This window comes from Gallinula chloropus (genome assembly GCF_964237585.1).
Source record: "Gallinula chloropus genome assembly, chromosome: 13".
In the NCBI taxonomy this organism is placed as follows: domain Eukaryota; kingdom Metazoa; phylum Chordata; class Aves; order Gruiformes; family Rallidae; genus Gallinula; species Gallinula chloropus.
The window spans coordinates 7,310,460-7,334,549 of record NC_140098.1 but is presented as its reverse complement, the minus strand read 5'-3'; the positions used below and the strand labels follow the sequence as shown (position 1 = coordinate 7,334,549).

General features: G+C 36.4%; 1 protein-coding gene across 1 annotated transcript in view; it reads left to right on the top strand.

Moving 5' to 3' along the window:
* Positions 1-24,090, top strand: part of ITFG1 (integrin alpha FG-GAP repeat containing 1) — a gene marked incomplete at its 5' end in the record, with an annotated part of 78,108 nt that overhangs the window by 6,913 nt on the left and 47,105 nt on the right. Inside the window, 5 exons of the mRNA XM_084270141.1 lie at positions 46-103; positions 621-695; positions 4,024-4,118; positions 17,787-17,848; positions 20,085-20,169. Coding sequence (XP_084126267.1) covers positions 46-103; positions 621-695; positions 4,024-4,118; positions 17,787-17,848; positions 20,085-20,169 — 375 coding nt within the window. The remainder of the gene's footprint in view (positions 1-45; positions 104-620; positions 696-4,023; positions 4,119-17,786; positions 17,849-20,084; positions 20,170-24,090) is intronic.

Below are 24,090 nucleotides of genomic sequence, written 5' to 3'. Positions count from 1 at the left end.
AAATGTAAATGGTAATGGAATCAAATGGATATTTTCTGTTTTCAGATCTTAACCATAAAACTATGTTAAATAAGACTTTTCATGATGAACCTCTAGTAATGGAGTAAGTATGACCTTTTTTTGAAAATGACTTTTATAATGGTGACTAAGAGCAACTTAAATATATTTTAAAGCTAAGATTTGTAAGACATGCTAATTGTAAGAGTAGCGTGGTTTGTGTGTGGTTAACTGGTATAACAGAAGATTACAAAACATAACAGTTTTGTCTTTACAAGATTTCTATGCTATAATATCCTTTGCAAAACAAAAATCTTACTGGCTTATCAGACTGAGTAAATATCCCTTTCGTGGGGCACTTCCCTCTGTGTGAAATACTGAACAAAAGAAAGGGGGGGATATAGTTGGAAAATCAATGCATGGCATAGTGTAAAATAGTGAAAGAAGTGTACTGCTGCTACTGGCTGCTCAGGCGAGAGCTGAAATGCAGAGGAGACTACACAGCTGAAAGGGGTTCGTTGCTTGGTGGGGAAAATGCTAACCAAATACAGATTTACCTAAGAATAGTTAATTTTGAATCCTATAATGACTAAAGTGATACTAAAATTATCTTGCATTTTCAGCTTTAATGGAGACTTGATTCCTGATGTCTTTGGTGTCACAAGTGATTCAAGTAAGCCACAGATATTGATAGGCGGGTAAGCTGAGGGTTTGTTTTTTAGCATGAATTCCAATAATGTATTCATTGTGCATCCCCTTCTGCTCTCATTAAAGAGGCATAAGACTCATATTTAACCCCAACTGTGTAAACATGTGAATCTTCTCTCCGTGTTTATCTTTAAACATTCTCTGACACTCTGCATCTGATTTTCAAATGCTGGCTTTTTGTAGGGGAAGTAGAGCTGAGAAAATGAAAAACCTGTTATAGACATGAGAAGTAGGATTATTGTTTCTTGGAACATCTGTAGTCTCCTTTGTTTAGTGCACTTTGATACTTACTGTTATCTGTACTAAGGAATTCTGTGCTGTACAAAAATACAAGCCAACAGTTTTAAGTAGCATCTATAACATTTAATCTACGTTTAGTTCTAATAGATGAAGTTACAGGTTGATGATGCAAGAAGTACTGCAACAGACCTTCTAAGACAAGGGATGGCAAAAGGAAAATATAAGAGTTTGGTGTGAAATTAAAAAAAAAAAAAACAATTAGCTTTAATTTGTCTAACCATCCCATTACAGTTAGTTTCCTAGATAACATGGGAAATCAAAAGCAAAGATATTCAGCTATATATTATGGAAAATATTTGGTATGCACATTGGAAGAAGAGATTCAGAGACATAGGGCAGAGGAGACCTGAAGTGGCAATAAAAGTGTGCATGCGAGTGATGATACCACATCTTCCCTGTCAAGGAGTGGCTAAGGCCACTCTTCAGCAAACAGAAGTTGACTGAAGTCTTATGAGATGGCAATAAAGGGGGCTGAATTTCATTTCTAGAGCTTCTGCTGGTCCTGGAATTTCTAGAATAGGACAAGTAGCAAATACTGAGACAAAAATTATTGTTTTAATGGTATATTTAAATGGTTAGTATGGACTATGCAAAGGATTATTTTCGTTAAACTGTTCTGAATATGAATGCTGACATCAAAGCATAACAAAAGAATACATCTCTACTGACTCAGAGGAGCCAGGCTCCAAAAGGAAACAAAAAAATTAAAAAGCAACGTCTCTACTATTGGGCAAGATGCCAAAGAACTTGAAATCTGTCTTTTGAAAATAAGTTATCAGTTATTTGTTACAAACACTACTGGACCCTAGAGAAGGACAGTTCAGTGTATTCAGTTTTCCTGATAACTGCTTTTGAAGTTTGTAATCCGATAAAGAAAAAGAAAGCTTTGGCTTTTGAGAGCTGGTAGGATTGGGTTTTCAAGGACACAAATTGGTGTGACTGAGTTAGTGAAAGTTACATTATTGAAAAGGATTACTTTTTATTTAAGTTTACTAAAACTATGGATCTGTACCTCTTTTCCTGTGACTGTTGCCAAACTGAGCTGACCATACATTCAGACTGTGGCTTCTGTAAGGAAACTTCATTGATAGTGTGTAGTGGGTTTGGGCATTCTTTGAAAAAGAAAGAAGCCTCAGGAGAAGAACACTCAAATCAGAATTCTTTACCAGAGTTAGATTTATTTTTTTTTTCTCTCAGTTGTCAACTCATGTACTCAAAAGGGAATAAATTTTTACAATGTGAGTTGTAGTATAAATAGCAAAAGTAAATACGTTGTTCTTAGCTTTGTGATATGAAAGCCACTGTTGATGTTTTTTTTTCTAACTATTTTCTTCAGATTGATAGTTAATGATTTTCAATTAACAAGTGGCAAAATTAGGAACTGGACTTGTTTTTCTTAGAGGATTGGACTTTTAAATCAGTGGTTTGAAGAAATTTACAGTTTCTAACTTGTTATTTTGTAGCTTTTAAGTGGGACTTGATAGGGTTGTCCTGAATGTTTCTTAGTAATATCAGTATAGAAACCTGCAGCTTTGTGTTTCCAGGAGAAATTTGTGTGTTGGCATTGCAGCTCTTGTAGGTTTGCATACAACTGATACTGCAGTTTATTTTAAGAGGAAGTCTGTTAAGAAGTCTTTGCAGTCCTATGTGGCTTCCTAGCTATTGTTTTGAAAGAGGGGTGTTACCACTGGAGAGGTCAATGAGATGATTACTCTGTCACTATGGCAACAATATATCAGCTTTCTGTTGTGCATCTTCATGGCCCTTAAATGTTTAAATAAGGCTTTGCCCCCACATCCTGTCACTGAGTTTAACAGATCTATACCTGGTGTTCCTAACTGGCTGTTTTCCTCCGAGATCATTCAGTAGTGATGTAGGGTAAAGAACGTTCAAATGTGTAAATGGAAACTGTACCTTTCTTGGCAATATGGTTTGGTCATTAATCCCAACTTGAATTTTATCACCATTACTTTTATTTAAATTGATGGCTTATGGAACAGAGATTTCAAATTCACAAGGGTGTTTCTGAGTGCCTTGCAATGATTATATATTGAAAAATGTTATGAGCTGTTGGAGATAGGGGAAAAATAGAAGTGTTTTAAGATGAACTGATTCTTTTTAACTTTTCTAAAGCTTAGTTACGATCTCAGAGAAGCAATCAGAAGCTTAGTTCTTGTTGTGCCATAAAATGTGTCAGGAAAGAGAAGGACTTTAGTAATATGTATGTAATGTCACTGGAATAAACAATTTCATTCCAGACAGTAGCAATATCACTGTCCTGCTGTTGTACAGTGCATATTGAGGTTTTTCTGAGAGTATTAGTAAAGGGTTCTAAAAGCAACACATCTGATGATTTTTTGCTATTATTTTATGCTATCACTTTTGAAGGATTTCTTACATTTCAGTGCACTGCTAATGGGGAGGCTTGCTGTAAATTCAGTCCTTTTTTGAACAGAAACCAGAAGGCCATATAGGTTTATAAATAAGTGAAAGTATCATCTGCTTGGGAAATGACATAATTAGCCTGTAGTCCATCATGATGCAAGAGTTAATTCTTGTGTTGATTTTTAAGTGACTGAAAATGAAGTCCATATACGTGCCTCGGGCGTAGGCTGCTTTAACAGCAAGTCATTACGGCCATTTTTGCTCATCTTTATTAATCCTAAAATACTGCCCGTAAAACTGCTCCAGGGCAGTGATCAGTATCTCAAAATTTATGGTTGAAGTCTGGGCACTGAATTTCACTTTGTGGGCAGCGATAGGTACTTCTCTGTGTGCACAACAAATTGCTTTAGCAAGTTAGTAAAATCTGACTGAAACCCCTGTGCTCTGAACCATCGTTTGCAGAACCTCCCCAGTTACTGAGCATACTGCAGCCCAGCAGTAATGTCAGCTCCTTGTTAGAAGGTGCTTTCTGTTCAGTTTCATTTAATTTCACCTTTTTTTAAAAAAAAAAAGTTACATTATCACAGTCCCTACATATGGATGAAACATTTTGCTTTTTGTTCTTGTTTGTAGGAACTTATCATGGCATGCTGCCTTGGAAACTCCAAGTAAAATGTATATCCCGCACTCTCACGCGTTTATAGATTTAAATAATGACTTAACTGCAGGTAAGCCATAAAAGTGTTAAATACCTTCCTAGAATATTTATTGCTAAGTATACAGTTATTTTATTGTAAAATTTGAGTGAATTTCATGTATGGTTTTGAAGAGTTGGTTCTGGCATGTATTCAGTAAATATATGACCTTACTACTTCTGATGTTTTTTTATTTGTAAAAATTTTATTTTAGTATCTCCAACTTGAAAATCCTGGATTTTAAAAAAATAACTGTTCAAATGAATATTCTAATAATTTTTTCTACTTGCTGATGATCATTTAATCAGAACTAATGCTTGTTCTGAATAATTTTGTGCTCATTGTTAAAGCATTTTTTCCTGTTCTTCGTGACGCCATGCTCTAGTATTCAATCTGCAACAGAATCAGGGCTGCATTTACTTCATCTTGAGTCTGAAAATAGCTTTATAGTTCATTCAGAAGAATGCTTTCAAGATTGGACTTAAAATGTGTTTCTTGAAGAGTTCAATATAACTTCATTCTATTGTAGTTAATTCTGTTGTTGATTGAGAAAATAGTATGTGAGATTTCTTCTATTGATATATGAGCAATTTGTAATCTACTTATAATACAGTGCTCACAAATGAGTACTGGGACAACTTTTCTTATGGTAGATAAACTGCATTTTTCCTTTGGTGGTGGTGGCTTCTTTTGGTTGGAGTGATTTTTGTGAAATACACAATGCAATTTAGCCTTCAGTTGCCACAATGAATCTTATTTATCGCCTACATACCTGGTTTGTACCTCCAAGCACATTTAAATACAGTGCTAAACTTAATTTCTTCACATAGTAAATGAATTCTGAAATGCTTTATCTTCCGCTAGATGTGCAGTGTACATCATATATGGTAATTTGGGAAAGAGAGCTTATTTTTTTTTTCCTATTTAGTAGCATGGGAATGAGAGAGGAAAGAGTCCATAAATTTAATTAAGATGCTTAGAAATGTTGGGGATTAAGTTAATTGCTTTAGCACGTAGTCAAATCTTAATGTTCAGTTCTGGCACATTGCTGCATGAAGTTGTCAAATGGAAACTCCAACTGGAAAATTAAATATACGGTTGCTTACCATAATCGGTGTCACATAATAACCAGTTCTAACAAAGGTCTGTAAATCCTTTGGAATTTTGTTTTAGTTGCATGGGCAGCATAGATGAGCATTCCATGTAACATTTTAAGATTAATTTGTTGAAACTCATAGGTAGGTAAAAGTAGGAAGACTAAGTTGCTTACATAGATCAATCACAGACGGATCAATTTTTGCAAGAGTGCACAAAGGGTCTTGTAACAGCTAACAGCCTAAAGGATGTCCAGAGAGTTCCAGTTAGTGCCAGTGATATATGGAAGTTCCTGTGTTAAATAGAAATGAAAGTCAGGATCTTTGTGTAGGGAGTGCCAGGAGCTTTAATAGATTCACATCTATATTCATATCTCAAGACGTGACTAGAAGCTTCGACGAAGCACTCCCCATAGAAAGATCCTGACTTTTATTTCTTGTAGCAGCAAGGATATAACACCTTTGGCTGAAATATGTGTTAGATTACAGCAACCTGAGGAAAATTTGAAGGGAAGTAATTCATTCTGAGAAGAAAAATGGAGAAAACATTACCACAAAATTATTTTAAAATAATTATTTTGCTTTAAGATGGAAATGGTAAATTGTTTTTTTTGCTGACCCTATGAAAATTGGACCAACTGTGAACAGGGCATATGTTGCTGAAAAATAATACCTTCTTGGTGATACCTGATAGTTCATGACTGGTGTGTTATTCCAAGACTGTCTGCTGCCAAAATGAAAAGTCACCAATCGTCTGGCCCTGTCTACACATTTATCACAGTTTCTTCACATCAGCCATAGTAACTGCTCAGGAGCTGAGGCTGGCAGGGAGCACAGTTCACTTTCAGCTGAGTTACTAAGCTGATCCAACTTGCCATGCAGCTTCAGGATTGCCAGAGCCAATGTAAGCACAGAGAGAAGGTTCACTCCTCTTTTAGTAGCAGCAATTGTAGCCTGCCTTTATCCAAGCATGAAATTGTATTGTACCTTGACTCTCATTGTGCCTCTTCGAGAAAATACCTGATTGGTGTTCTCACCATGTCACCTCTAGTTTCTGTTTGTCTGTACAGAGTTGGGCAAGTGACTTGTAAAAGCAGTCATAAAAGTAGCCAACTGATACAAATTAAAAAAGGAAAACCAAAAAACCACCAATCTATATGTAACTGTCCATAAAGTACTGACCTTACTGTAATTCTGAGTGTACTCTGCCACACAGGGCCAAAGGAAGGTGCTGATGTTACTGTGGTGTGCCCATGGCTAGTCCTGTGTCTCATTCCTTGTGGCCTGGATAGACTGCAGAAGGCAGTTAACCGCTTCTCCCGTTTGTTTAGCTCTGTTCCTTGTTAGCATAGCTGGGTCAGTGCAACCTTTCTATGCCAGCAGAGAAGTGTGATTCACGTGTTACTTCTCAGTGGAGCCTGTTGCTTCCTGTTTGGTTCAGGTAGAGCCAGTGGGGAGGAGAAGGATGCCTGTGACTCAGCATTCACCTGCACGACCATTTCTGAGTCAGAACAAAGCCTTCTTAAGAATAGGTCCTGACAGGCAATGCTGCTATTTGTGAACAGAAAGATACAGTTGTACCTGAAATGGATGCGCTGATTTTTATTACAAATAAAACCCAAACTTCCAGAATATACCATCTTTACTTGTTGTGTTTTGACGTTATTTTGAAGGACTTTTTCTAATAGTCTGCAATGTTTTGGGGCTCTTTGTATTCTGTAACAGATGCAGCCAATTCCGTGATTTTTTTAGCTGGGCTGTTTTTGGCAACTCTGTCATTATAAACAGCTTAGAAGATTTAAAGTGTGCTTGACATGAAAAAAGAAAAAAAATCCTTTCTGGGCTGAGAATCTTCTTGCTAGTTTATTGCCTAACCCGTTTTCAACCTGCTGATACTAAACCCTCAAACAGAGCTTTTAATTGGCACGCTTTTCCTGCTCTGGGTAAAACGGAGTTGAATTGTTATGGTTTCATTATATGAGAACATGTTCATAAAGATGTTTTTAATCCCTAACAGTGCTTCATGAAAGGCTAACTGTGTAAGGATTTTATAATCCAAAAATCCACTAACCAGAACAAAGATAATACTAATCTTTTTGGTGAGATACAAACTAGGCTGCTTCAGATTGTAATGCTGCTGCTGTTTTTAAATAAAGCATCCTCATGTAGAAATGTCAGCTGCTTACAATTTTCAATTCAGGCCTATTTCATTAAGTCATATAAAGTTATATAAGTCATATTAAGTTATATAATCTGTGGAAAAAATACACAGCACAAAACTTTTACTGAGGGGCCTGTGTGTGCTTTATGGATAAAGGTGAAGGAAAAACACATGCAGAAGAAACTTGAAAAATGAGAATTAAGCACATGTTGCTCTAGGGAGGAGCATCTTGTTCACAGAGTGGCTGAGAGTGGAAGGGATGTCTGGAAGTGTCTAGTCAGCATACCTACCATCAGTGTTGTTTGTTTGTACACTGAGATAAACTGGAAGATGAGGAGAAAATGGTGTGACCCTTGTTAGAATATGGCTACTGGGTGTTTGATAATACATATCTACACATGTCAGTAGTACTTTTTAACAGCTAGCTTAGGAAAATAATCTCGTGGCTAATAATAATAGGCTTGTCTGAACAAGATTAACATAAGGTGTATTTGTTAGAGCATGACAGGCCAGGTGAGTGTTTCCAAAGCAGGGTCTTCAAGTAAGAGGCCTGCCTTAAAAGCATCATTTCCTCGAGCTGAAAAAATATACATCATGTGACTTAAATATTTGTACAGAATTCAACTCTTTAGACTTACAGTGAAGGAAGTCAAAAGTAACTTCTTTTTGCATTAGTCCGTTCATTCAAAGTAAGTGGAAACTCAGTCTTTCTTAGAAACACAAGAAATGTGTTTTGGATATGATAGACAAGAGATTGAGAGAACACTGTTTAATTGAGCAAGCACTATTCACACTATTATTATTATACTGACAGTTTTACAACTGAAATACAGAAACAGAATCTAGTGAGAAAGTGTTCTAGCTGGAAACTTACACTGAGAGAGATAAAAAGGCTTCATAAAGACCACCCAGAAATGATACAGAGATGGGTAGCAAAACAGATCATCTTTTTAAAGCTAGGTAATAGATAGACATACTTTGTTTATGCCATTGTTGATTTGCAGCTCAATCCAAAGCATTTGCCTTAAAACGCTGACTGCGATGAAGTTTAAATTTAGCATGGGTCACTAGGTGAGCAGTGATTAGATTGTCTCACCATAAGCTCTTGTAGGTGCATTGAGAGGGCTTTATCTAAAGTTGAAATTTTTGTGATAGCAATTATTTTGCTACATGTTGGCTTTTTTTCTAATTAGTTAACTTGATTGTTTCTATTTAAAACATGCAAAACTGCCAGATGTTCATTTAGGGCTAATGCTGTCTTTCTAAGCCAAAACTGTCGTACTTAATTACTTGGGGGGAAAAAAAGGATTATTAATAAACAATACATTTGTAAGCAAAGTTACATGTGTCCAATCAGGAAATCAGGCCACAGCCCTCCAAATACTCTTAAAATGTTTAAATGTATGAGACAAATTGCCTTGTACTCTGAATCACAAGGTACCTTCATACTGTACATCTCCCAATGTATCTTTGAATGCTATGAAAAACAGTGACTGTATTGAATATTCTGTGCCTTACTTGGTTATGTGATTCCACAGTTTGGGAATACTGCTTTTACAGCTTGTCTTGTGTTGAACACTGGCACATGGTGTGTATAATTGCATTTATTTCTGGAACTGTTTATATAAAATGAAGGAAAAATCATAAATTTGCTTTTTGGGAAAACTAAAGTGGAAACATCATTAGTCAGAAACAGCTTGCGATAAGCTAATTGCCAGTCTCTCTTCTGATTTCTGATGGTTAATTTTCTTATGTTGTTTTGCTTTGGGAATCTGGAAGCCTAATGTACCAGAACAGTTACAATGTGTTTTTCTTTCTGATTCCCACTTCTTGGTTTAAACTCAGAAATGTAGATCGTTTTCTTCTTGAAAACCAGCCCTTCAAATCACAGGTGATTTTTGTTGTAATCATTTAAACCTGGACTCTGAAGACCCTGTAATGCTTGGTGTCAGGCTCTCTGATTGTATTTTTAGTGCGTTTCCTCATGATGGAAGCCGGTAGCCTCTCTGCATATAATATTATCATCAGAGCTTATTTTATGCAACAGATTACATTTATTTTCTATTAAAATAACCCAGCTCTTCATGTTTGCAAACAATTTTTCTGGCCTTTCAAAACTAACTCTGAGTGCCATTTTAAAACTAGGGGGAGATGGGGCAGCAGTGTATGTATCTGAAGTCAAATTACCTTCTCTGGTTTTGCACCTTCCCTTGTATGTTTTTCCAAAACAAATATTCAGTAATGCCATGTCACTGTTTCATGTTGTGAACAGGTTATTTGAAAAATTTCTTAACTGTTTTAAGCTCTGATAATGGAGCTTGCCTGAGAGTTTACAGCAAATAATGGAGGCAAAAAATGTATCGTACACGGGATATGTTTTGGAGGACCTCAGTCTGTAAAGTTTTGTTGGCTTTTATTACTTTTTTTTTGTTTTATTACTTTTATTTGTACTATTTTGGGATTTGTAATCTCTAATTAAAAATGCTCTATGTGACCTGATCTCCTATTAGCACTATTCCTCCACTTGTTCCTGCACAGTGTTCAACACCACAGGAGGTTCTTGCTGCTAAAATGAAGCCAGAGTTATTCAAATTAGCCACATCTCCTGCTGCTGAGATTGGTCTACTTATACCAGTGCCACTTCTCTTACTCATAGCTTACCTCATAAATGTGAAACTTAAAAACAGAAGCACAAAACTTTCCAGGTTTGGTTTTCCATTTCCATGTAGTAAAGAAATAAAACTGACTACCTTTTTTTATTTTTTTTGTACGAAGTAGGCTTGTGCATGTTAAAAGTATCTTACAATGAAAGTTGTACAATTAAGAAAACTATAAATGATACTTTTGATTTTTATTTAAATGCACGCTTTTCCCTACTGATGGATCAATCTGGAATGTAAATAAAGTTTTCTTACTTGTCACCCCACTTCATGGCATTTAATGATTTTAATACAGTTGTAACCTTATCCATTCTGTAAAAACACTGTAAAATAAAGACTTCTAGTTCAGTGCATTATTTACATACACTAGTATAAACAAGCAGGCGTGTTGGTATCCAAAAGTAACTTCTGGGTTAAGAATATGTACAGGTGTGTGTACCTGTTCTTCCTGTTTTAGCTGTGTTTGGAGTGTACACATCTGTGTTTGAATTCAGTAATACCTTGTGCATACTGCTAGTGTTTAAACAACAGGAATACAAACATGGGTTTGGTTTGTTGGGTTTTATTGGTTTTTTTTGTCTTTATTAGCTTAGACTTCTGAAGTAAATGTGAAATCAACCTGTGACTTCATGTTGCTTATGGTCTGGTATCTCCTCAAGACAACCATAGATGCTGAGGGTTTTAATTCTGAAATAAAGCCCTCTGACATTAAACAGAAAGGTCAAATCAGTCATTAGTGAAATGAATGCTCCATCTATAAATAGTGCTGGTTTTTATAACTCTCTAAAGTGAAAGAAAATAACAAGGATAAGCAGAAGTCATCCTGGAGCAGATTCTGTATTGCTAGGTTCTTTTACAGTTTCCTAGTAGTCCAAAGAAGAAAAAGCAATGTTTGGAAGTAGGGTTTGTAACACTATCTGCTTTATTGAATAAGGTTGTTCGGCAGTTTTCCAGCATGGCTCGAGTTTCCTAAGCTCTCTGCCTACCTCCGTGTTGAACTCTTTGTAACCTGCTGTTAGGTTTGCTTAACCACTTCCACAGATGAAGTCATGGTGGAGCTGGTTTGGTGTTTGATTAACTTCAGGCAACTTTCTTCTTAGTGACCTAGCACTTGGGTTTGGATCTCTTTGTTTTTACTGGTTCAACTAAAATACCCATCCACATTTAGCTAGTTTGAAACAGGTTGTAGATGTAACAACTGTTTTTTTCCTTTGGAGATGTTTTCCTTAGTTGCTGTTACTGCCTTTCTACAACAGCCATCAGTAGTGAACGCATCATAGACTATCAAAGCCTTCCCCTCCTTTGTGGCTCGGGACTATTGCCCGTATTGGGATGCTTAGCTGAGAGCAGGGGGCAAAAGGCAGAGACAGTGCACGGGAAGTGGGAATAGAAGTTGGGAGGTGGGAAAGAAATCTAAGCTGAAGGTAGAGTCTTTAGATACAGATGGTGAGGAGCTCTGGATGAGTTCCTATAAGAAGATTATGTTAACCAAGGGACTTGGTTATTATTAGAGAAAGACAGACCGAATGGTGTGTGGCGTAAGAGAAGTGTAGTTGCATAAGGCTGAGAGGAGTCTAGGATTATCTGTGAAGAATAGTGTGAGATAAGGGTTGGAGATGGACCTGCTGTTGGGTGTAGAGGTGTTTGGCTGTGAAGTGTTTATCTGACAATTTCTCCACCTGCAAGGATAATTTGTAAGATACGTGGTATAAGTAGTAAGGGACTGCTGCAAGGATAGACACGCTGTTATGTTCAAGGTGCTTGAATGCCGTCCTGCACTTTAATCCATCTTTTCTGTGGATTACTTTGTTATGACCTATGATATAAACTGTAGCAATTAGATTTTTGGGTGCTCAGGAGGCAGTTATCTATTGTGTCTAACTTCTGAGCCATTGTGACAAGAATGCCATGCTTCTGGTGCCCAAGATGGGTCACCATAAACATTAGTAGTTATGTAATGCTCCCTTAGATACGTTACATAGAAGCATAGAAGTGCATCTAGCTCGAGATGCAGGTTGTATGCTACGTTCAGATTATTGTTTCGGTCTTTGTAGATGACTTCAGTTTATGTAGCTTTCTGGGGAGATTTTTCAGTCTTCATTGGACCATATGTTGATAGAATGTCAAAATTAGCTGATCCCATCAAGTAAAGGTGGATGGAATTGCTGTGGTTCTCTAATAACCTTTAGGTTACTGGAGCTTGCAATACAGTACTTGAATATCTTCCCTTTCTCAAGCTGGAACATAACTTCTAATAATAATAATTTCCTTTTTTATAAGAACAAATGCTGAATTCAGGGCTTTACAGTATCTGTATTTCCTGTTGATAAGATGTTGTAGAGCCTAGATAGCAGCATGTTATTGTTAAACCAGTTAACTCAGAGTAGCAAAATTTGCTCACCAACTCCATTGTTAGGGAAAGTGAAGTTGTGAGTAAAACGCTAATACAGTGTGGTTTTGTGTTGCAGCACGTGTTACCTATCTTCTGGGTTTGGTACATATTTAGGTTGTTTTTCAGTCTTGTGGATCTCAAATGCTGATAACCATGCTGATTCTTCATCTTACTCTCAGGCTGTTGGACTTTATGAATTTTCCTAATGCTTATGTTGGTTTTATGGCAATTGCTGCTTGTTAAATCAAAAATAAGAAAACATATTTAAATGTAAACGCTCTTCACTTTCACTTCGCTCTCAGACAATACTGGGTTTTTATTTCTAGCCATTTGCTTAGGCTGAAGGTGTTATGTCTCACAAAATTTGTGTAAATCTGACATGAAGATCTTCCCCCCCATCCCAGCTATCGGGGATTTTAGTGATCTTTACTACATTATAGCACAAATCAAAAACATAGAAAGTGTCCTGCAGGATTAGTCCAGTGGCCCATCCAGCTAATCCAATATTCTTTCTGTGACAGGGGCAGTAGGAATGTGGCCAGATTTACAGGTTTTGGTTTAGGGATTTTTTGCCTCTTCCTATTGCCTGTTTCTATTGTGTATCTCCAGAATCTACAACTGGCATAGGGTTGTTTAAGGTATATTATTGCGTATTGATTTTAGTATCCCTTTATGTACATATTGTCTAGTGAAAGTATCTAGAGTATCACCTTTGTATTCTATAAATAAATATGGTTGTTGAGCTCCAGATTATTTGGGTTTATAACCTCAGGTTGTAAATATCTCACATAGTGCTGTTAGGTTCATCAGCATCTGAACAGGGTGTTGTGCTACAGCCCTCAATACTTTGTACTTTAAACCTAAGAGATCTGTTTGCAAATGGTTTCCTTTTCTACAGCTGAAATAGCAACCAAAGGCGATGTGGCAGCATGTCTTTAGGCAAGTGGCTTTTCCTGACCGTATGTAATATGATAGGCATTGCTTGTGGGAAAGAGAGGTTAAGTTTTCTTGCTGTAGCCAGAAGCAAAACAAAAATGTTTTCAGGGTAAATAGTACATTAAAATACAAAAAGTGTAGAAGTAACTGCATATATCTTAATTCTTGTATAATGCAAGTACTGAACATGCAGATCTTAATGCATGTGTTGGCTCCATTTCTTGTTCTGCAGCTCTTATATGGTAGAGAATTTAGCAATAATAGACATGGAAAGCTACAGCAATAATGGTGAGAGATGTTTGCCGTGGATACTGTTCCTTTCAGGAGATACTTGCAGTAGAATTTGAGTTGCACAGATTCTTAATTGGTGTTGCTCTCGTATGCTTTTGGCTATTAAGGAAAAAAAAACAACTTATCTAATAAAGCCAGAGGGAATCATAGAGCAAGTTCAAGTTGGAAGTAACCTTTGGAAATAATCTGGACTAAAACACTGTACTACGCAGGACTTGTTTTTTTTTTTTACAGATTTCTTGTCCTACAGACTTGGAGAAAACATTTGTAACTCTGAACTATACAAGTTTGTGAACAGTTACTCAGAGTGTCTGAATGACGTGGCATTTTTACATTGCTGCTACAAAGCAATGTCTTTGTTTTGCTTGCTTTGAAATATCTGACATTCTTCATCAAAATGAAAAATTACTCATAAATGGAGCATTTGATTTGGTTTCAGTGAAGAGGTTTAATCAGAAAAACATGTGTGAGCATTTGAGACAGGTAGCTTCTAAGGCGGCTTAAGGATAAAAAGGAGGACAATTGGCAATAACAGACCAGCTGAACTAGTTTGTGGGCTCTAAAACTGGAGGTGGTGTTGCTGTACCTGTATCGAGTTGTCCTGTGGGAAATCACAGCTTGTTGCTTTAACTCGGAGCAGCATGGCACTAGCTCCTCTATACTATTTCTGGAAGATTATCTGCTATCTTTGCCTCCCTCTGCATTTTACCAGTGGAGTGTAATATTAGAGCAGCCTTGGGCTGCTTTGGTGTGTTGGTTCCACTTGTGATATATGATGTTATATGCTTCAAGTTAGGAAAAAGGAAGGCAGAGGAGTATATGAAGAGGAGCAAAAGGCAAATTAACTTCTTAACTTTCAAGAGAAGCTGTTCTGGGGATGGGAGGGAGTTCAGTGCAAAACAGGCATGTTGCTGAATTTAATCATCTTTAAGCTACCGTAGAGGGCCATATTCAGCACTGATCTCTTGCAAACCAGAGAAATGTATGGCAGATTGCTGCCTCTGGAAATGTAGTTATATTTGCCCACTCTCAAAATGTGGAACAAGTATTCACATTAAAATACCTAGTTTGTACAGTGGCTGAACAAAGACCTTAAATCTGTAAGCACCTCCACATTTTTAACATGGTAAACATTTTGGATGTTTTAAATTATCATCATTCTGTTAGCTCTTTGTAGTTTGACTTGCATTTAGTATCCTGATTTATTCCTCCTACGCTGCAGATAGCTAAATGTATTCTTTGATTTTATTAAGTTGCGTGACATCCCAGCCACCGTGGTTCTCTCATCCCTTTTTTTTCCCCCCCTCACAGAGTTTAATGCTTATATTAAACCTTCTTTTGATTCTGGTCCTAATAGTTGGGATTTCATATGCCTGTTGTTCCTTGCCTTTCTATATTACTGTGCAGTCATATTTCTGAATATTTCTATACACTTGTTATGAAATCAGATTAAATGAGGAGGGAAAAACAACTAACGTGCTTCAGAGTAAGAATGGAAAAAATTGATTTGTTTTTTTTCAGCGTATAAGAAAAAATCCATTGCAAATCTTTTACACACATAGACCTGTTTTGTAAAAGCATGTAACGTACAGTTGCCATATGTACTCTGTTACAAGGAATTCCCTAATACTGGAGTGAGGTCATAATGGCTGTGACAAAATATGGCTGTGTTTAAATTGAGGTCAGGACACCTTGGGGTTTAGTTTGCTATCACTATCATTGTTATGCAGTCATGTTGAGAGTGACTTTCTGCAACTCCAGGATGAGAAAGAGAGAGCATCTTTTGAGTCAAGTGTGGCCATTACGCTCCCAGAGGAGCTTTAAGGGATACATTTCCTCGGTAAAACTCAAAAGAAAACACGATATATTACTTAGAGATAGCTGAATTTGTAGTACTGCTTGTGTGACTTCCCATGAAGATATTAATAATTTCTCTTTATTCAAAGAGCTCTATTGTAAAGATACTAGAGGTAGTACTGCGTTTTTCCATTGAAGGAAAGACTTATTTTTTTAACTGAGAAGATGTCACAGTATGCTGCATTAGTATAGGTTCTAAATTAAGAATAACTGTGAAATTAAATTCCATTGCATTTAAATTAGTTAATAAATGGTGCTGGGGGTTTTTTTGCTGGTTTTATTTTTAATTAATTTTTTTTAACCTTAAATATATGATTTAACACTAAGGACTTTGTAATACTCCCAATATAACTCACATCTGCCTTTCATATGTTTTTTCCACCCTAGAAGCATAACTGCATTGTGTTAAAAACTTGATGCAGTTATTTAATCTGGTAATAATCAACTATTCAGAGCTGCAATTCTGGCATGGTAATACTGCCTTGTGTTGGCAGTTATGCATTTCGTCTAATTCTGGGATAAGAGTCACAAAACAGTAGAAGCATAGCATTAGCAGTGGGAGTGCTGAGCTAATGCTCCTCTTGCGTGGAGGACAGGACGGAGAGCTCACTGCCTTAGCTATTAAAGGTGAGAGGTCAGCTCTGCAACATGTGAAACCCAGTCAGAGATGCGGTGGGAAAACAGAGCGATAGTGCCAGCAAAATGTCTGCTGAAGGGTAGGCAGCCTGGGATCTTTGCTAATCAAAAGCTAGTCCATTTTGTAGGTAAACATAATGTTTTAGGAACCTGTAGCCACATAATCTGCACGTGACAGCCCCTAACTAATTGCAGATTGCACTACAAATTACAGCATGAACATAGAACTTCTCTACTTGATATACTTATTTGAACTGCAAAAACTTTTTTCAAAGATGTTGTGGCATATAGCCCTGTAGGACAGTGTGTTAAAGGCTTCTGTTCTTCCAGGTTTTTCCTGTTTGGGTGTTTTTTTTCTTGTAAATGTATTAGAATTTTCTTGTTGGCTTCTGATAGTAATCAACAATATTGTACAAACTTCCTTCTGCACACTTAGTTAAAATTTGAAAGTTTATACCTGTTTTCTAAGTTACACCTATAGTCTCTTCAGGTTGTTTCCATTACTTCTTTCTCTTGCCTTCAAGAAACACTTCAGTATCAATGCAATTCATTCCAGTGCAGCACACTATCATGCTTTTAATGTGTATGCTCCAAAGGAAATTGCCATTTTGGGTATTCAGGGGAATAAAGTTAAATGGTATAGCTTTCAAGCCGGGGGGTCCTGTAAATAAGATCTTTGGGGATTTTGTGTGTAGGAATTTTTTGTTTGTTTGGTATGGGGAATTATGGCTTGGTTTGTTTTTGTGTGGTTTTTTGGTCCTGGAGGAAAATACCTGTATTGCGCTATTTGAAATTCCATGTACAGCAGTCCATCTCTCTGTTTAGTGAACCACCTCGGGGCAAAGCATTAATGTTCTCTATTCTTTTTTCTGTTTTTAATAACTTTTTATCTGCCTACAAAGTAACCATTGTCAACTAATTCAAATAGTGGTATTTTAAAGGAGAGCAATGAAAAGGAAAACAATTGCTTAAATCTAAAAGAGCAGTTTTCTTAAAATCTGGATTTCTTAATGCTGGACTTCATAACTTTTTTTTTCTTCCTACTCCCTCCTCTTGGTTTTTTTTTTTGACTGCCTTTATAAATCTTTTTCTTTCCATTTTCCTAATTTGAGTGCTTTCCTAAATGGTGATGAATAAGCTCCTCTGTAAGCAGATGTTGTCAGATAAATCCTCTGAAGCACTCTTCTGTGCTGTTTTGATGTGCAAGAGAATTTTAGTGTAAAGGAAGCCTGAAATACTTCTCCATCTCCTTTTCTCCTCCTGTTGACAGTATATTTGTTGCTTTATTTAACATATTCAAAATAAGAGGATAGTTAGTAGGCTTTTATTTTCTACTTACTAAAAAGTAACTGCATACTTTTTATCTTTCGAGGTCTCTGTTTTTAAGAAACGTTATTCAGTGTGCATGTATAACATCCTGCATTTCCTAGCTCATGTGAGGCTAGCAATGTATTTGCAAGTTGAATGCAGAAAGTGTATTTATTTATACAGGAGATTGAGAGATGAAAACTGGTTTTCTAGGTTTGAGTGTTTTGTCTTAACAGATGCATCTAAACTTCACTGGAATATAATAAATTTATAACATAAAGTATAGGTAATGTATTTTTATTGAGTGGTCTAATATTTATGTGCCTAGTCTAATGTTAAATAATTTATTTCTTGTTTTCCTTGCAGATTTGTTCCTTACTACATCACCAAATTCACAGAACATTCAGTTTGAGACATGGATCAATAAGGTAAGAGAAAACCCAACAGACAAGCTAAAAAAAAAAAAAGTCATCTGTCATGCCTTGTTTCAGGAATGCACTACTGCATTCAGACTGCAGAATATCACTGGGGGAGATCTTTTAATCAGCAGAAGTTCCTCTGCAGGTTTTTTTAACATGACTACTGAGTAAATCAATCAGGCTGCCTTCATACACCTTAGCAGGGCTCCTGGCGTGTCATCAGCTGCTCTAGGAGGTTACTGACACTTAGCACAGTGATTTATGAAGGAAAGGCTAATCAGATTTTTTATTCTTCTTGTCTCAAAGATTTTGTTTGTTCAGGCTTCCTTAGAGCGAGGACTTCAGGTCTTAGCTACGATTTTGTGGGACAGAGGTTCAAAATCTCACTCCTAACTGTTACAATGTTGGAGTCCTCTGTTGACCACATATTACAAATACAGTTCAGGGTTGAGGAAAAATAGGTCAATGGGTGATGATTGATTGATTTATTTATTTCTATAAATTAAATGCCTTTGTATTGCTAACCAGTGAATAACCTCATTGTTAACAACAATGAAATTAGTCAATTTGAAACTAAGTGTATCCTTGATACTAAATCTGTTATCCAAAAGGAATATAGGTAAGAATCTTAGTGTGTGAACGTTAAAAGTCTGCACTTCAGTTATAAGTGCTAATGTGTTTCTTATTAGCTAAGAAAGGAGGTTTTGAGGCTTTATTTACCTAAAAATGTATGCCTCATATCACAGTGAGTTACTGTAGAACCGAGAATGTAGTCTTGTCTGAACCAAAAATGTTTTAAAAAAAAAGGTAATAGTTCTCAGATATTATCTAAATATTAATTTTTATGAAAAAGTAATAAAAGCTGTACTAGACACTTTTTTTTTTAAGCAGCAGGTCATGAATTATCTATTTATAGCTCTTATAGAGACTTAAAAATGAACGAGTTTTAACTTTGACAAATACCATTCTTCAGGGATTGAGTAACTACACAAGGCATTTGACCTGTCTCCTATAAGCGTTGGGCTTTTTGCACAAAATTTGTATTTTCCAAATTTATGCACTCCAAATACTATGCTACATTATGTATTTTGTAGGCAGAGATTTGCTTATCTTCAGAAAGAATGGACTCTATTCTTTGCAATCAATCAAACCAGTAAAATGTGTCATAGAAGACATTAAAAGCCATTAACTTGCTCTACAAACCTAGGCAAAGTAATTCCCTTCACTGATGCACCATAAAATGCTTCTGAAATGTTTGCCTGTGATGTATGCTTTTCTGGCCAGCTGAGCACAAGGCCAAGTTGTCTTCCCCCTCCCCCATAATCCAACTCATTAATATGAGTATATACATTAAGGTATATAAGGTGTATAAGGTATATAATATACATTAAGGTAAAGATACATAATCAAACGTCCATCTCCTAAATGCCTTGAGTTGCAGCTTCAACAGCACTGAAGGAGACAAACTGAATGTGACATGAGTAAGCGATATGGATAACTACGTAATCCCCAATGGACTACCATTTCTCTCAGTGGCTTTGTGTACACCTGCCTGCATAGCACTTCAGATGAGCTCATTGCAGCCACTAGAAAAGCTGCCCTTAGGTTATCTGTCCCACTTGGTTACAAATACTTAATGTTTGAAATGTTTTTGTTCCAGTTGCGATCCAGTTCTCTAATAAACAAGCACTCCTCTTATCTCTTTCTGATGAAATAGCAAAATAGTGTTTTCTGCAGGCCTAGGTTTAAATAACAGACAATTAAAACAAGACGTATATCACATCTAATGTAAAATCAAGTTATTTCCTAATTAGAACAAAAATCAGAAGCTATTTTTAATGAGTGTGCAGGTGTGCTTTTATATATTGCATATATCTGTAAAACTGCATGTCAGTATGCATAAATGCACATTAGTATTCAAGTCAATTAATTATGATTCAGATTATGTTGCTAAAATAACCCAATCTCTTTCTCATAAAACAGCAAAATACATGGACGGTACTGTCTGTAAATTAGTGTTATTATTAGTGGATCTCTATAATATTCCATAAGGGATTGGAAGTGCAGAAACTCAGTCCCAATTGTTAGAGTACGTTTGTTTGGTTTTTTTCCCATAGCTGAGATGTGTCTTTATTATCAACTTGAGTGCTTTTTTTATTGATGTGTATTTTCATTGGTTCAAGAGGCAAGTTTTATCACTTTGCCTGCAATTCGTTTTTTTCATTATCTTTTTCCACTCTGATAGGATGGGAACTTCTCTAAAGATCCAAAAAATAAGGAAATGCCTAGTGGTGTGAAAATTGTTGGACAGTCGGTATTTGCAGATTTTGGTAAGTTTTATTCTTCTAAACTCTCCGTAGTGTTTCCTTCTTTTTCATCTTTTGGTTAGCTACTCTGAATCAAAGAACAAATGTTTAACTCTAAATTTAATTTTCCTTTTTTTTTTTTTAAGGTGTTATATCTATTTGACTGTAAATCTTGAAATATCTGGGAATGGGTATTACGCTCTGCATCACGTGTATCTACTGAGGGACACGTGCTGTCCCACTGAGGCATGCTACAATGCCAAACTTGCAAAATACATGTCTGATAAAAGTTCATCGTGGATTATGCGTTTTAACCTCAATCCTGTTCAGAAGATACCATTTGAGTAAATGTTCATAAATTCTTCACTTGTATGAACTCCTGAAGCCAAAATGTAAATTAATTAAAATGACTTGAGTAAAGATTGATGAAACATGGTAAAATCTTGCTGGTTGTAACTGAAAATTCTGGAAGGCTTTTGGACAGTAGAAAAGCTTAATTTACATGTAAATCTATTTTTTGCAAGGGGTAGTGAAAGCTCATATTTTTCTATTAGACTGTACTTTTTCAGTCAATTTTGTCTTATCAATGTGTATGTCGTGTTCTGAACAGGGAGTGTTGGCTTTGTAGTACAAAACCTACCTTCTTTCTGTGCAGAGGTAGGAACTTTGTAACCCAAGGGAAATGCTACAAGCCCAATTCTGCTGACATCGTTGAATGTAAATAAGTTCTTAAGGAACTAATTTACTATATTTGCACACTATGCTTGTTAATTGTGAGACTGAGCTTGTCTTAACTGCTGTCAAATGGTAGCCTCTGCTGGATAGCTAATTACTGTTACGTCCTGATCTAGCAGGGTTTACAGATCTGTAGTAAGGTAGAACCTTAACCGTGCTCTACGTTCTTCTGTGAAGTGTTTAACACGTTTTCTAGAACCTGTGTTAAAGTTGTTGTGAAATCTTTTCCTGTTTAACTACAAATCTAAACATTTGCATATATAGTTTCTGGAGGAAAGAATAAAATGTTATGGTTTTGCAGTTAAAAAAATTTTCCATGTGTGGGGTTTTTTGCAACAATTTTCCAAGCTGGTGTTTTGAATAATGTGTCTTAATAGCTAGTAAGTAAAAAGCAGATTAAAAAAATCTTTGTTTTAAACAATGGCAATGTGAAAACCAATCTTTATATAGAATAATTTCATCTCTAAGTTAGGTAGCTAATGACCCCAAATGATATAATTGTATAAATTTGTCATAATTAATTGAATTTTAATAAACCCTGGGATATCTCTGCAAAGCAGAACTGTTCAAAAGTGAAAATTTTGAAAGTGAATAAATGGAAGAGGCAGTGATACAGCAGTGCAGTACACTGTGTGGCTTTGCGCAGCCAGTGTTACCACAGACAATGCCCAGCATAGCTGCTGCAGCTGCACGGGGCTGCTGTATTGAAGTTCCATCTTCAGCTGTTTAATACCCCACCCTGCTAATTATCATCAGATTCACAGGCAGTGTACTAGTGTGAAGCAACAGCGGAGCAATCCTGGTAAGAACTAATGTAACGGGAGAAAATATATGCACAGACTTAAGAAATGCATGCATTAAATCTAAGGACAGTGTATGTGGCAAAGCAGAGAGCAAGGCAAGGAATCATCAGTATCACCTATGGGAAGAGATGCTAGCTTTTTAGAGGCTGACTTTTTGGATCTGTCTATTCAGAAAGATCTCAGCTATTTCATCTCTGAGAGAACACCTAGCACAAATCTTGTGGAACAAGGGTCTTGATTCCTCTTCAAGAACTACATACACACTGTCATCTTCATCTTTATTCCAGACCACACAGGCTCTTACAGGATAAAGGATGGGAAATAGTTTAATGTTCTTTCTGCCCACTAATTTTCCCAAGTGAGTGAAAGGGGTGCTAGAAATATATGTATGTATTTTGATAGAGAAACAAATTTATTGACAACTACAGAAATATTTATAACCATAATTTCAAATTTACTATTTGAGTGCTATTGTGACTTTATCTTTCTTCTGTAGAAGCAGTGGGTAGGAAATTGAATAGTGCATCCTTTTTTTCATCATCCTCCCTCCATTAATTTAAAATAATCAAGATGATAACTAATTTTCTGATTGAACGGAGTTTTAGAGATACTGGAGGGATTATCCTACTAAAACATGTATGAGTAATGAAGGGATGCAAATCTAAATTCCATGTTCTTTATGAAATGCAGTCTGAAGGAAGCTAATACCCCACCACTATCAAAGAAGTCCTGCATACATCTAAATAGTTCTCTGTTAGTGGCTATTTAGTAATTGGTAGGAGGAAAGAAACTTAATGCAAAGGATATTTGTAGTTTAGTTTTGCTCATGTTCATTTTCATTCTAGTATTGGTTTTGTTCTGCACCAGTCTAACAACAGAGGCAAAATCTCACCTTACTAGAGTAACTGGATCAATATCTAAATTAAGACACTGTGCTATGTCTGCATATGTTTAGCTGCTTCAGAAGGTAGGCATTTATCACACAGATTGTGCTTGTACTGAGCTGATATTCAAGAAAATGCCTTACTAGAAATGGTTTGTTAGACTTGAATATCTCCTTTCAGTTTTCCTTGTTTCAAAGATGATGAAATAATGATTGTCATAAGTCAAAGGAAGTTAAGGTGTGATGGTTTGCAGTTTGAAATAGTAATTTGCAGTGGGGCCTGAAAGGAATTTCATCGCACAAATCAAAACAGCACAAGCAAAATGTGAAATGCAGTGCATTGGAAGATTGCAGTCCCTTCTGCCAAGCTGTGTGGTACATAACCTAACGAGCTCACTCGACTCTGTGTGCTGCCAGGATCTTCACTGCTGGCACAGGGATAGCGCTGCCACGACTGAAAACATGTTCAATATACATACCAAGCCTGGTATGTTCTTATTCTGTGTTGCCTGCCTCTCTCTTCTTCCCCTTTCTTGACATTTTCTGTACCTCACAGTGGTGTGCCAGCCTTGCCATTCACTGAAGGTCTCAAAGAATTCTGTGTTTCTCTCTACTTTCACTCTCAGCCACTTTTCATTTATTTATCCTTGTGTGTGTTACTCTGAAATGATGTCAGCTCCAGACATGAGCTTGGGAGTACGTCGTGTGTTGCCACCTTCTTATTTACCCCCACCTTTCTATCTGCACACTGTTGCATTTCTGCAGTCTAAGATTCTGATATATTGATCATGCCTACATCTTAGTGTTTTGTCTAACACTATATCCTGCTTCCAAAAGTTTTATTTGAAGTGCCCTTTCCAGCCAAAAGTATTTACCTGCCTTTTGATAAAGGGGAGAGCTTTGAGTAAGACTGAAAAGCTCCAAAGGCAACTGATTTTGAGTAAAGATACTTTTCTTAAACTAAGCAGGTTGAGCAACAGCTATCACTTAGAAATTTACAGAAGTGGAGCTGGAAAAGTCAACAATTAAGTGACTCATGAGAAGCCATCACAGATGTTAGTGCACTCAGCACCAAGTGTTCCTGAAGTACTCAAGTAATAAAGATACATTTTTCCATGAAAGATATGCAAATGTGTGTTTGCATACATCTCTCTGTATGTATCTCTAAGGTCTACTGCATTTCTAGATGTACATGTGTGCTTATATTTTAATGGGAAATATGCAAAAGCAGGTGTGTGTATACATATATATTATACACTTACTGTAGTGTAGTAGACCTTAGACTTAATGTCTAAATTGGAACCTCAAAAATACGTAGCACTCCCCTCTGTTACATGACAGCGATGATTTGTACATTGCCCTGACCAAAGGACAGTGAACAACTGACAAATCTGCATTGCCCTTTTAAAAATAAATCAGAAAAGCTTTGTGACATATTTATTACAAATGGCATTTCAATTGATTAAGGTGAACAGAGCTAGGCACCAGAGAATTCTGCACTTACTTGGCTGACACATTGCTCCA